The following is a 14,903-nucleotide window of genomic DNA, read 5'->3' on the forward strand; positions in this document are numbered from 1 at the left end:
CCTTTGCTCACCGTCATCCTGGCGCTCGTGGGTAAGACGCGCTCGGCGACGCGCGCACACACACACGCGCACACACACACACACACACACACACACACACACACACACACACACACACACACACACACACACACACACACACACACACACACACACACACACACACACACACACACACACACACACACACACACACATCCTGGTGCTCGTGGGTAAGACGCACTCGGCGACACGCGCACGCAAGCACACACACACACACACACACACACATCCGGGTGCTCGTGGGTAAGATGCGCTCTGCCACACACAGGGTTCCCGCGGATCCTTAAAAAGTCTTAAATACAACTTTCGGTTTTTAAGGCCTAGAAAAGTCTTAAATTGTCTGGGATGTCTTCTCACGGGTTAAAGGTGTGAAAACGGTAATAGACAGGTGATATTTTTGAGATGTGCTTCCTAGAGGCATTTTTTAGTAAAAGTTGGGAACAGGACTTTTCAACATAATTAAGGTGTGCTGAATGCAACTAGCCCTGTTCCCAAGCTGAATTTTGAGTTAATGACCATCTAATTAGCATAAACAAAATGGTTGCCAAAATGAGGATTTTGGGCACTTTTATTGGGCCGATGTAAATTAATTCATATTGTTCACAGAAATCTCCCTTGGCCAATAGATCAAGGATACAGGCTGTGAAAAAAAGAAAAAAAATCTAGTATATTATGCCTATGTTAATTACCTGAAAAAAACTTTGAAAAATGTAATTGTTAAAATGTTATAACTGAGCAGGCACACTGTATTTGAAGAATGAGACTTATGTTTTTTGAGGGTCAAGAAAGATTTGTAGTGATGAAATGTAAAGTTTAAAATTGTGGCCTACTGGTTAGGTCTTTGGCAGGGCTCCAGAGTGCGACCTAATTTTTCAAAAGTGCGACTAAAAAAAATCCGAGGTGGCACCGGTGCAACCAGCTATTGGAGAGGAAAACGTGTCCGCATTGAAACTCTACCTTTTGTTCAATAACAGACACATATTTGGCCAATTTCGTGGTTTAAACAAATCACAGATAGTGAAGGGCGGGACCTCCCCTCTGATTGGCTGTGGCCCAGTGCCTGTGTGTAAATTTGAAAATGCGTGTGCTGCAGATAGAGAGACAGAGGTCAGAGACCCGTCAGATAAACAGAGTGGATGTAGTTGCATTACAGTGTGGTCACATAGGCCGAGATAAATGTCCCCTCTCCCCACTGCCTTTCGGCGGCTGGCAGCAGCAAACCGATCAGACGAGCCCGAGATGATGATCAAGTTTATCGTTGCCTACGATAGGCCTAGTGAAACTTCCCTTCACCAAGTTCAGTCCGAAATAATTATTCACCAGAAAAATAGTTTGAACGTAAACCCGATGTACAGGAATGCCACTTGCGCCAAATCTATAGGAGTCATTGCAGATGAAAAGACGTCTTAAAATTGTGAACAATGCATACAAGGCCTTCCCGAACGACAGATACAGATATCGCCGAAAAGGAGTGCGTCATTGACCGCAGTTATATGCAGGGAGTAACCCGGTTTTCAACAGCAATATTTGTTTTTCGCGCGAGTTGTGTAAACTCATTCTGATGGCATCAGTCAATTTAATCCGGTATTTGGCGCAAACCGAATATCGCTGCTACATTTAAAGCCCGAATATTCCCTGCATGTATAACTGTGGTCATTGTGTACGGTGAATTGAATGGACACATTTAGATGCAATGTGCCAAGTATGGCAATAGCCTATAATAATAGGCCTACCATTTCGTTACTGCATTAACCATAGTGATGTTCTTATTGAAAATTTAAAAATACTAAAATTAAAAAGTAAATTGCATTGTGGGGCTGTCAAGTGATTATTGCAATCATCATTGCAAAATCACATAAAAATCCCTCTTTAAATTGTGCTCATATACATTTCTATGGAAGATGCTATGGCGAGCTGGTTTAGCCAAGGCCTAAAGATCATGAAGGATAGTATGTAAAACATTGAGCCATGAGATGTGCAGTTTGAAGCCCTTAAAAGACGTGCACTGTTAATTTACTCACTGTTATTTTTATTTAATTCATCTTGAGATGTTTTAAGTTTAAATTTCAGCTCAGTGAAGCACTTAAAGCACCACCAACACTTCATTAAGTTACTTTTCTTGTAGAATTGTAAATCATAAGTCATAGGACAACCTATATAGGACAGTAGTTAAGGAAAAAAAGTGAACCTGCTGCGGTGTTAAATGCGATGTGGTTGAACATTTGGGTGCTGAAAAAAAAGTTAGGCGCACCAGTGCAACCAGTGCAAAAAGTTAGTCTGGAGCCCTGTTTGGGCTTGTAACTGAAGGGTTGCCGGTTCGATCCCCGACCAGTAGGAAAAATGTGGGCAGTGGAAGTGGTTGAGCACTAGTCTCCCATGCCCACATCCACGGCTGAAGTGCCCTTGAGCAAGGCACCTAACCCCTCACTGCTCCCCGAGCATCACTGTAGAAAGGCAGCTCACTGCTCCAGGTTAATGTGTGCTTTAATGTGTGAACTGTGTGTTTACTAATTCACGGATGGGTTACATGCAGAGACCAAATTCCATGTATACCAAAGTATACTTGGCCATAAAACCTGATTTACATTACATTTTACATAATTGAAGCAAATTAGGTTGGTAATGTATGTATTCTCGGAGTAAGTTACACTTTACGGTAAGGGTACATGAATTAATTCATGATTTATGTATTACTTCATTCATTAATATCTAATTAATTATCAGGAATTTACTGAGTTCATAGTGTGTCATTTGTGACCTCATACATGAACACATTACTAAAGTATTAGGTACTGTGGGCACATCATTATGAATTATGATGTATTAACCATGATCATGACTTTATTTTTCTGCCAAAAATGTGGTCATCACCGCTCAAATTCTGATTTGAACATAACTTTGCAGTTCTCTAAACACGTGTCATTATTCACTACTTTATTTGAGGGGCCACAGACATGATGAATGCATGAGCAATTATCCTAAAATTCATGTAATCATGATGATCATGCTTAATAAATCATAAATCATAATGATATACCCATCACACCTAATGCTTTAGTTGATGTGTTGTTCATACATGAGGTCATCATGAATGAGAGTATATGAATTCATGTCAATTCCTGATGATTCATAGGATATAAAGGAATGAAGTAATGCATAAATCATGAATTAATTAATGCATGAATTCATGATAATTCATGTACCTTTACCAAGTGTTACCCATATTTCTTCATAACCTTTGTGTTAGTAAAATGATTGAATGTCCTGTGAATTAATAGCTAGATGAATAACTTTATAACTAGTGCAAGTTCAAGTTCAAGTTACTTTATTTGTACCCAGAGGTAGATTTTGTTTGCAGTGTATAGTGCTAGAGAATCTGCCAGAACAGGAGCACAGAGGATGCCGTCTTTAAGTAGGCCTATTAAAATATTTAAATAGCTTAGTCTAACTTTGAAAATATTGAAGGGAATCCAGTCCAGTGCACATGTCTTTGGCAAGTGGCCCTAGGCTACTACAGACACAGGTGAAGAACAGTCAGCCTCAGCAGAAAGCAAAACCAAACATGTACAGCCAGCTTCAAAAGAAGCAGCCCAGACCCTAAAATTGGGCATTTATAGCTGTGAAGGTAATTCACACAATTATTTTTCTTTTGCCAAAATATATTTGGAAACTTCTGAGACATCCAAAATGGGGTGGGGGTTAAAATTAGTAGAAAAAAAACTATTGCATAAAACAGTTTTAAGTTGCCGTATGTATCCTTTTGCCGTGGTATAGTCTTAATTTTTCCATTTAAAAGTCTTGGAAAATGTGCAGATACCCTGTACACACACACACACACACACACACATCCGGGCGCTCGTGGGTAAGGCGCGCAAACACACACACATTGACACAGACGTGTTCAATCGGTTTAAACCCTTGATATCTGTCTGTTGCCTAAACTTTAAATTTTTATGAACTGAACCAGAAATCTGTATGGAGTAAAACTTGTGCCACCTTAAACCGAATTTGAATATGTTGTATTTGCATTTGAATTGCTGAATTTGAACAATTGTATTGGAAAAACGAATTTGAATAGTATATGTTGAAACTGAATTCATTAAATTGTAACTGAATCTCAGTCAACTTGAAATTGAATATAATATTTTGAAATTGAACTCATTTGCTCTGATACATAAATTATCCTGACTGAAAATATCGCTCTTGGAACTTTCACATTCAGTTCTCACAATTCAGTTTCAAAACGTGAAATTCAATTTCAGTCTACCGAGACAAAAACAGCTGGTAGCTCAGGAAAAGCAATCGAGTGCAGAGCTATTGTGATCGCGTGACTAGTTCCGAGCGCGAAGCAGAGCATAGTGGGCACTTGGTTTGCACGGTTATTAAATCTGCACGCACGATTCATAAAACACATTCCGATTGTAGGCCTACTGTCTCACCTACCGTTTATGTAATTTTAAACAAATAAAACATTTGTTGCAGTATTATTTCAAACTTCTAGCTTGTCAATCCTTGAAATACAGAACTAGCCTAGGCTACCCAGCCATCAAACATCGATGTAGCCTAGGCCTACTTACCTACCGTTTTTGTAATTTTAAACAAATAATTTGTTTTTTGCAGTATTACATCTAAAACTTCTAGCCTGTCAATCCTTGAAGTACAGAACTACCCAGCTAGCCATCAAACATCGATGTATGGTCTTACCTACCGTTTTTGTAATTTTAAATAGGCTAAAACATTTTTTACAGTATTACATTTCAAACTTCCAGCCTGTCAGTCCATACAGAACTACTCAGCTAGCCATCAAACATCAATGTACTGTCTACCAATTGCAGTACTAAATTGCAAACTTCTAGCCTGTCATTCTTTAAAATGTCATGGGCATAACTTTCTCTCGTTTTCGTTTTTCCTACTCAACTACTGCTCTATTTCTTATCCTGGACTGCCACCTACTGGATAGAAAAGGCAACAACCTAGTAATTATGTGAATAAAAATCTACATGTTTGAATGACCAAAAAAGGACAAATCATTACCGTTTTCTTACGTTTAAAGCCACTCTTGTAATACTATGATGTGTAGGCTACCTTTATTTGCTTCCAATTACATATGGTTATGGTTACGCTTTTGTCCAAAGCAACATAAATACAAAACAATATAATACTTAAAATTTAACAGGGAACAAATGAAGATGTTGGTCAGACTATAATAAAGAGAATAGCAATAATAAACAACCATGTCAATTCAATCAATAGTCTAATGACATAAACAATGAGAAAAAAGGGAAAATAGTAATAATAAACAATAATGTACATTCAGTCAATAATATAATAAAAATAACAATAGCATGGTAAGACTACATTATGGAGAATATCAATAATAAACAACAATGTCAAATTAATCAACAGCCTAATCAAAATGAAACAATACTATACAAACCATAAGTGTTAATGAACTAAGTGCATGTTGAACAGATACGTCTTTAGACCCCTGTTAAAAGACCCAAAACTATCACAGGAACAGAGAGCACTGGGCAACTCATTCCACCAACATGGAACCACTGAGGAAAAGTCTTGAATTTGACTTATGTCTGGTCGACACAACAGACACTCTTCAGAAGACCGCAGTGGGCAGTTGGGGATGTACGTCTTGATCATTGAATTAAAATAACAAGGAGCAGATCCGGTCAGTGTCCTATAGGCCAAAGTGAGAGATTTAAATTTAATTCTGCCTAATAGGGAGCCAATGGAGAGTAACTAGGAGAGGAGTTACATATGTCTTTGGCTGATTAAAGACCAGGCCTGCGGCAGCATTCTGAATCAGCTGTAACAATCTTACTACACAAGCAGGTAAACCAGCTAATAGTAAATTACAATAGTCCAGCTTGGAGATGACCATGGCCTGAACAAGAAGTTGTGTGGAATCCTGTGTCAGATAAGGTCTGTTCTTCCTTATGTAGCAAAGGATAAACCTACATGATTTTGCAATTGCATCATATCTAATATCAGCTGATTACACACATAAACTAAAATTTAGATTGCCCATACATTTGGAAATCCATTTGGAAATCCATCACCACCAATGGCAAACAAATCAATTCCAGAGAAAACAACAGTGGACATGTTTATTAGTGTGTAAAGTGTTTTACAATATGTGTTGCATCTTGCAAAGATATGTATTAAGAGAAATCAAGCTTCGGTGTCCATGTCTGATCGGTGCCAGTCCAAAGGTCCATTGTCCTCAGTCTATCTCACTGTCCACTGTTCATTGAGGCCTCTCAACCTATGAAAATAAAACCAACAAACAATCAGTGTTTAGCTTAAAGGTCTACTGTGAGTCTTTCTCGTTAATTGTTTATTCATCTCTGCGCAAAGAGGTCCAGTGTTGGGCAAGTTACTTCAAAAACGTAATGTACTATGCATTACTTATTACTGTCATTTCAAAGTAATTTGTTACATTATAATATTACTGTCTCTGAATTGTAAGGCATTACACTACTATTGCATTACTTTTAAGTTACTTTCACCAAAATATCTAGAAATATGGATTTGCCATTCTAAAAGCAGTTTATTATGCTCAATGCAGCTTGCTCTTCCAATGGAGGGAGATGTGGTATAGCATAATGACTGAGCTAGGCTTAAGGCAACAGTAGAATGCAATAGGCGCAGTGCTCATAATGCAATACAAGGAACAATCATAGTCAGAATTTTGTTAAAAACCGACAAAAGGTCAAAGTCTGGTAAATTGTGATAGAAATACTGTAACTTTAAGGCCTAGGCCTACTCATTAAAATCAATAGAGAGCCTACTATATTGTAAATCAAAGCTTAAAGGAACCGTATGTAAGATTGTGGCCAAAACGGGTACTACAATCACTTTCAAATTACTGTAGAGCGGTGTATCCCCTTCCCCTCCCCTCTGACTGGCAGAGTTGGCAACCGGATGACGAAACACTACTGACTTTGTGATTAGTAGATTGGTGGAGGGTGGCGCATTAGGCCAAAACACAACATGACAACATCAACATCAGTTGAGGGCTGCAACTTCACTTTTTAAATGACAATATCCTGGCCAGACTACTGTTGTCAGTGATATAAGTATTTGAAATGAACATGATTTCTTAATGTCTAGTGACATATCATGGCAATTTTATGATTAATTGAAATACAATTTTTACATACGGTTCCTTTAATAAAGACATGTCAAGATGGTGGCCTGCTGGCCATTTCGGTGCCCTAAGTGAGTGGCTTTGAGTGGGTGACATTTAAATGATAACTCAAACACCTAAAGTAAAGCCTATTATTTACAGACCATTACTGTGTATTTTTAAACATTAATTTCTGAAGAAATGCTGTTTTACTTATAAATGGTGCACTGTCACTTTAAGAGCATTGATCTTTACGTTGTCATAATGCCCTTTTGCCAGCTCTTGTTTACAAGCCTTATTTGTTTGAATTACATTGATAGCACAATATTAACAATAATATGCACAATGTTAAGTTGTTTTAAGCAACCTTCATTGCTTTGGAAATTGAATCATGTGCTTCATGTACAGTAGCCTAAATGCTTGGAAAACGAATGATTGAAGACCCTCCAATTCTAGTACTAGGTGGTGATTGAGGGAACCCAAAAGGTATCAAACTTGCATGTAACATCGTGTTAGTGCATTTTGACATTGTAAACGTTATTGATGAAGAGTGAAACGCAGTTTGCAGTAAAGCTACTATTCATTGGTTACATTTGGGTGCCCCCTCTGTCCTTTGGTGCCCAACGCAAAGTGCGTGATGCGCGTGGTGGGAGCGGTGGCACTGCCAGGCTACACAATCTTTTTCTGCATTTCTATCCCTTTATTCTCTTCAATTTAAGTTCACAGCACAAAGCTGACATGCACAACAGCATAGTTTGTGTTTTATCAAGAATCAAAAAGATTAGCGTGGCACTACTTTAGATGTTTCATTAATTTACTTGTGCTATTTCGCGAGCTGAGAGATGTTTCGGTTTCGCACACAAAGTGCACTAACTATTATGTTCTTCATAGCCTTGTCTATGACAAGCTGAAAATAATGAGCGTAGGCTTATGTCCATCCCGCAAATAGAGTTCGCCTGCGAGTCTGCTGCAGCCACAGTCATATTCAACCAGTAGGCTATCAGGAGATAACGTTCTACTATTTTGCGCGGATTTTTTCTCCTCTGTTGTTCTCGCGTGGTGTTTGCGAATATGTATCAAAACAAAACAAGCGCTTAATTTTGGGTTAAACTGCATTGTAACGCGCGTTACTGAAGTTTGTACCGAGTAAATATTACCCAATTTTTTTTTTGTATTGCCTTACATTACCGCGTTACCGCAAACAGCAATATATTACAGTAATTACATTACTTTTGTAACGCATTACCCCCAACACTGAAGAGGTCTCATAAGCATCAGGCAATCAGGATACAGAGACAAGTTTGTGCACCTAAGAGACAATCAGTTGTTTCTCACACACACATTCATACCTTGCATCGTATACATCATAATAAATATCATTACACCTTCTCTGCACACACACGACTTGGTCAATACAATGAGTTAATTAAGAACCAAGGACATTTCTATCGTCATACAACACATTATTTGCAATCTACACACACATTACTGAAACAGAAGTATCAAGACAACACACAGTTAAAGTATAATAATTAGGTTATTGTAATATACTGTGTCTATTTCTCAATAACTTTTACAAAATCTGCATGGAGTCGATGAAGAAGCATAAATCAGCCTGTAGAAATACTGTTAAACTAGGGTCTCTTGAGTCTTGATCATATTATCGATATAGAACATATTCAGTTTGAAACTCTTAGAAGCTAGCTAGCTACCATTTGCTAACAAAGTTATCGCAATCCAGTTGTCTGGCAACATCACGGCACGAAAAAATTGCCCCACGTAGCATTAGCTAACAGACAACACAACGATGAAAAAAGCTTAACTAGGGGGACATATCCAGTTTTCCATGAATGATACTGTTTAACCTGATATTGTAACGTGTTCTTACAGGCCTAAAAGGCACAATGATATGACAATGACCAATCATATTGTTCTATCAAAGAGTAACGTTATAGTAGTCTAACTGGTTCTGAACTATGGAAAAAACTTTAACTTAGTCGATGAAACTATGCTGGCTAGCCAGCCAGCGCTAGCATATAATGTACATTATATACAAAGTAACGTTAACAGACATGGCATATGATATCAACTTACTTGGACGTTTTCTGATGTGCCAGTCGCTTCCATCTCTTCTCTGTTCCACACTATAAGGAGGTTCAGGAGACCGCTTGCTAAGAGGGTGCTCTGCTCTTTGCTTCGCGCTCGGAACTAGTCACGCGATCACAATAGCTCTGCACTCGATTGCTTTTCCTGAGCTACCAGCTGTTTTTGTCTCGGTAGACTGAAATTGAATTTCACGTTTTGAAACTGAATTTTGAGAACTGAATGTGAAAGTTCCAAGAGCGAAATTTTCAGTCAGGATAATTTATGTATCAGAGCAAATTAGTTCAATTTCAAAATATTATATTCAATTTCAAGTTGACTGAGATTCAGTTCCAATCTAATGAATTCAGTTTCAATATATACTATTCAAGTTCGTTTTTCCAATACAATTGCTCAAATTCATATTCAAATACAACATATTCAAATTCGGTTTAAGGTGACACAAGTTTTACTCCATAAATCTGTCTCATGAAAGAAAGTTGAAAATGATCATTATAGCATGCATCCACAAACTTAACAAAACTGCATCTGTCTAATGAAAGAAAGTTGAAATTATCATTAGGCCTATAACATGCATCCACGAACTTAACAAAAATGCATCTGTATAGACGATCCTGTTTGATTTAGTTTAGCTGTTTGGCTGCACTGTGTAAAAAGAGAATGGAATCCACCATTCCAGGATTTAATCTATTACGACGCGCCTCCAGCACCTGACCAGCTGAGCTGAAAGCGCTCACTTGATGCACTTGTTGCGGGAATGCAGGTTGCAGCACACCCTCTGTTTGAGAGGGAGAGGGGAAGAGAAGATGGAAGGTCTTTTAGACTAATCATATCTTAAGCTGTTTTATACAGTTAAGAGAGATTGCAGAGGTTTGTTGCACTTAATGTTCTGTAGCCTACATTATTAATAACTAAGTGAGAACTTTGTGAGAAGAAGTGCTTTGTCAATTTTTGACTCGCCCCGCCCGCACCCGCGATATTTTCCGATCAAGCTTACCCGCACCCGCCCGACCCTTCTACATCCACTGCTAACCGACAGGAAAGGAAAACAAAAGTTTATTGATCAGGAACTGTCAGGAATTTTGCAAACACAGAAGCATGACATAACCTAGAGTGGCCATGAGACGCGAGGGAACATGTATGTGTTCTCCATTTGAGGAACGTTCTAATTGAGTGGCCATGAGACGCGAGGGAACATGTATGTGTTCTCCATTTGAGGAACGTTCTAATTGAGTGGCCATGAGACGCGAGGGAACATGTATGTGTTCTCCATTTGAGGAACGTTCTAATTGAGTGGCCATGAGACGCGAGGGAACATGTATGTGTTCTCCATTTGAGGAACATTCTAATTGCGGAGGTGAACAGACTGCTACAGACACGGAGCGCGCACTCATTACGTGAAAGATGCTTTATAGCAAAACAGCGATCAAATATTACCAATCAAATAATAATATAAATATTATTATTGACATGTGTTGTCACAAACACTTACTCCTATTAGAAAATGAGAAGTGAGATCATGTAAGTGAGGACGATGTTAAGTGTTGTTCTCATTGAAAATGCTTAACATCACAAAACCCCAAAACTGTATTAATGTGAAGCACTTCCATTTTGAAAAATGTTAAGCCCTGGTGCATGTGTGCGCAGTGCTTCGAAGACTAAAAACAGACCAAAAATATAACTTTCAAAAGAACGCTCTCTGGACAGCTGAGGTGGTCGCTGCTCTGTGGTGTGTGTGTGCGCAGAGATATCGTGATGTTCTAAACGCAGTACGGGCTCTGGTGTGTGTTCTAAACGCAGTACGGGCTCTGGTGTGTGTTCTAAACGCAGTACGGGCTCTGGTGTGTGTTCCCCAGGTATGGAGGCCATCATGTCGGAGTTCTTTAACGACACCACCACGGCATTCTACATCATCCTCATCGTCTGGCTGGCTGACCAGTATGATGCCATCTGCTGCCACACCAACACCAGCAAACGCCACTGGCTCAGGTACACACACACACACACACACACACACACACACACCAGCAAACGCCACTGGCTCAGGTACACACACACACACACACACACACACACACACACACCCACACCCACACCCACACCCACCAACACAAGAAAACGCCACTGGCTCAGGTACACACACACACACACACACACACACACACACACACACACCAACACCAGCAAACGCCACTGGCTCAGGTACACACACACACACACACACCAACACCAGCAAACGCCACTGGCTCAGGTACACACACACACACACACCAACACCAGCAAATGCCACTGGCTCAGGTACGCACACTTCTACCTGTATCACTTAGTGTTCTTGTTCTCCTGGTCGTAGGTTCTTCTACCTGTACCACTTTGCGTTCTACGCCTACCACTACCGCTTCAACGGCCAGTACAGCAGCCTGGCGCTGGTCACCTCTTGGCTCTTCATCCAGGTGAGGTCGTCCGCAGCCTTTAGCAATGTGCCATCCTTTTGAAATCTTAGTTTGTCTATACCCAGCTGAAAAAAAACAGCCTGACCAGCTTAGGGTTTTTTGCTGGTTGACCAGCTTGTTTGACCACCCTACAGTGTTTCCCATACATTGGCCTAGACCTACTGTAGATGTTTTCTGGTGTGCATGATGCCTATAGGCCTAGACCTACTGTAGATGTTTTCTGGTGTGCATGATGCCTATAGGCCTAGACCTACTGTAGATGTTTTCTGGTGTGCATGATGCCTATAGGCCCATATGTTTTCTGGTGTGCATGATGCCTATAGGCCTATATGTTTTCTGGTGTGCATGATGCCTATAGGCCTATATGTTTTCTGGTGTGCATGATGCCTATAGGCCTATATGTTTTCTGGTGTGCATGATGCCTATAGGCCTATATGTTTTCTGGTGTGCATGATGCCTGCCTGTTGTTGTCCTATGTGCCTTTTATGTGTATATCTACAGTTTGGTTAAGCTATGCGCTCCTTATTATATGGTTGTAACAGTACAGTTTGACCTTGACTGCCTCTCTCTCCCTCTCTCCCTCTCCCTCTCTCCCCCTCTCTCTCTTTCTTTCTCTCTCTCCTCTTCCCTGTCCCTCTCTCTCTCTCCCTCTCTCTCTCTCTCTCTTTCTTTCTTTTTCTCTCTCCCTCCCCTTCCCTCTCCCTCTCTCTCTCTCTCCACTCTCTCACACTCATCCTCATCTTCTTTCTCTCTCCCCTCCCCCTTCCTCTCCCTCTCTCCTCTCTCTCCCCCTTCCACTCTCTCCTCCCTCTTCCCTCTTCTCCTTCTCTTCTATCTTCTCTCTCCCTCCCCTTCCCTCTCTCTCTCCCTCCAGCACTCCATGATCTACTTCTTCCACCACTACGAGCTGCCGGCCATCCTGCAGCAGATCCGCATCCAGGAGATGTTGCTGCAGAACCAGCAGGCAGGTCAGGCCAACCAGACAGCCTTACAGGACAACCTGAACAACAACACCACCCCCAGCGCCAACGCCACCAACGCCACCAACGCCGCCGCCAACCCCCGACCGGCCGCCAACGGCCAGCCGCCACAGCCAGGCGAGGCCCAGGCTGCAGCTGCGGCCTCCAGCGTCCAGGCCTCCGTCGCCGCGTCCAGTGGGGGCGCTGGAGAGCAGCGGGCCGGGGGGGCGGGGGGCGACGTGGCCAACGAGCTGGACTGGATGGCGGAGACGGCGGCCATCTTGACGGAGGCGCTGTCGGGCCCCCAGCTGGGCGGGTCGCTGCTGGAGGCGGTGCCACCCCCCCTCAGCGTCGTCACGGAGATCCATGTAAGCCCCGCCCCTGAGCACGCAGAGGCGTCTGGAGCAGGAGGCGGAGAAAGGGGAGGGGCCACCAGTCTGGTCGCCATGGAGATTAAAGCTCGGGGATGTCCCCAGGGTGGCGGGGAGCAGGAAGTGGGAGTGGTTTCCACTGGCCCCTCCCCCCTCCCCTCACACACAGACTTGCAGGCACCAGACGCGAGCAGCGTTGCCGTGGACACTCGACAGTGCGCCGAGACTGACCCCGCCCCCTCGCCTCCCCCCCACACCCCGTCGGACGCGCCCCTGACACCCACCTGAGTCCGCCTGTGGCCCCGCCTTCCTCCACACAAACATCTCACACACACCCTCGCCACGCGTAAACACACACTCAGTTTTTCTTTTCATTTGTCCTGTTCCTCCTGTTCCTCCTCCTGCTCCTCCTGCTTCTGCTCCTGCATTGTGACACGGCAGCATTGTGACACGGCAGCACTGCCTCCTCGCTGCTGCTCACTGGCGCCCCCTGCAGACGTGGAGGAGACGCACGGAGAGAGGCGGAGAGAGAGAGAGAGAGAGAACAGAACAGAAAAATCTACAAATCCAAAATCCAATCTGGCCCTGCCCTGCTGCCCAGCGTCCTGGGGGTCATAGCGGACACTTTAGCGTCCCGGGGGGGTCATAGCGGACACTTTAGCGTCCCGGGGGGGTCATAGCGGACACTTTAGCGTCCCGGGGGGGTCATAGCGGACACTTACGCTTTCGTTGTTTTGTTTTTGGAGGCCGAGACTGACTGGACTGACTGGCAGCAGAGGTGATGGTGTTGGAACACGCACCTTAAGAGCCTGGCCGTGCGTCATGTGATCTCTGCGCTCATCGTGTTTTTCTTCTTTTTGTCTTTAATTAGTTTTTTTATTTTTCACAATCGTTGAAACCGGGAAAAAAAACGTGATTGGTTTTAGTGCAAGAGTGTTAACCCTGTTTGCATTTCATGATAAAAAAAAAAATACTGGTCTACAGAATGATGGGAATGGTCATCTTAATGGAACTGGTCTACAGAATGATGGGAATGGTCATCTTAATGGAACTGGCCTTTTCTCTATGCTGTGTGTTCCTGTTGGTTGTGTAGGAAGGTGCTGTGACACTAGTGGTCATCTGACAAGAGCCTAGACACACATGCGTGTGTGTGTGTGTGTGTGTTTGAGGTGCGTGTGTGTGTGTTTGAGGTGCCACTGTGTGTGGATGTGGTATCCTCAGAAGGCTTTAGGGTTTCTCTGAAGTGGCAGAAATGATGGCGATCTGTCACGTCTCATCTCTCTCTCTCTTGTTTGGAAGACCGCTGCCTTCCTGCCTGACAGACAGGGTGAGATAGGACTGCAGATGCTCCGTTGTTCCCACGCTGCTCTGAGCCTCCTCCTTATGCCCACCCCCCCCACCCCCACCCCCACCCCCACACCCACACACACACACACACCCCTCTGGAGTCTTAACCCTTTCATGCCCCCCACCCCCCCCCCCCCCCCCTCCCCACACACACACACCCCTCTGGAGTCTTAACCCTTTCACACCCCTCTGGAGTCTTAACCCTTTCACACCCCTCTGGAGTCTTAACCCTTTCACACCCCTCTGGAGTCTTGCAGAGGTGTCCGCTGTTATACGGGTGTGTGTGCGTCTGCACGTGTACTCGCAGTCTTGCAGAGTGTGTGTGTGTGCTCTAGCCGTCTTCTCGTGTGTGTGTGTGTGAGAGAGAGAGAGAAACAGCGTGTGTGCACGTGTGCATTGAGTGGTCAGTGGTTGCCTTAAACCTTTGGACTCAAAGAAAATAAATGAAATGAAAAAGCTGAACAGAACAGAACTGCAGTGAAGTGAA

The 14,903-nt window shown here is 42.7% G+C and overlaps 1 protein-coding gene across 2 annotated transcripts in view; it reads left to right on the forward strand.

The window, feature by feature from the left end:
* Positions 1-14,472, forward strand: part of tmem259 (transmembrane protein 259) — a 34,014-nt gene extending 19,542 nt beyond the window's left edge. For both annotated transcript variants that reach the window (XM_076279184.1, XM_076279185.1), the window contains exons 8-11: positions 1-31; positions 11,146-11,278; positions 11,640-11,739; positions 12,614-14,472. The exon at positions 1-31 is cut by the window's left edge and continues 53 nt beyond it. In XM_076279184.1, coding sequence (XP_076135299.1) covers positions 1-31; positions 11,146-11,278; positions 11,640-11,739; positions 12,614-13,357 — 1,008 coding nt within the window. In that variant the 3' untranslated portion in view covers positions 13,358-14,472. The remainder of the gene's footprint in view (positions 32-11,145; positions 11,279-11,639; positions 11,740-12,613) is intronic.
* Positions 14,473-14,903: the final 431 nt, after the last annotated feature.

The sequence above is a fragment of the Alosa pseudoharengus genome, unplaced genomic scaffold, assembly GCF_046254945.1.
Source record: "Alosa pseudoharengus isolate Yale_2024_CS ecotype anadromous, Long Island Sound unplaced genomic scaffold, YU_APseudo_1.1 YU_APseudo_1.1_scf_11, whole genome shotgun sequence".
Lineage (NCBI taxonomy): Eukaryota > Metazoa > Chordata > Actinopteri > Clupeiformes > Clupeidae > Alosa > Alosa pseudoharengus.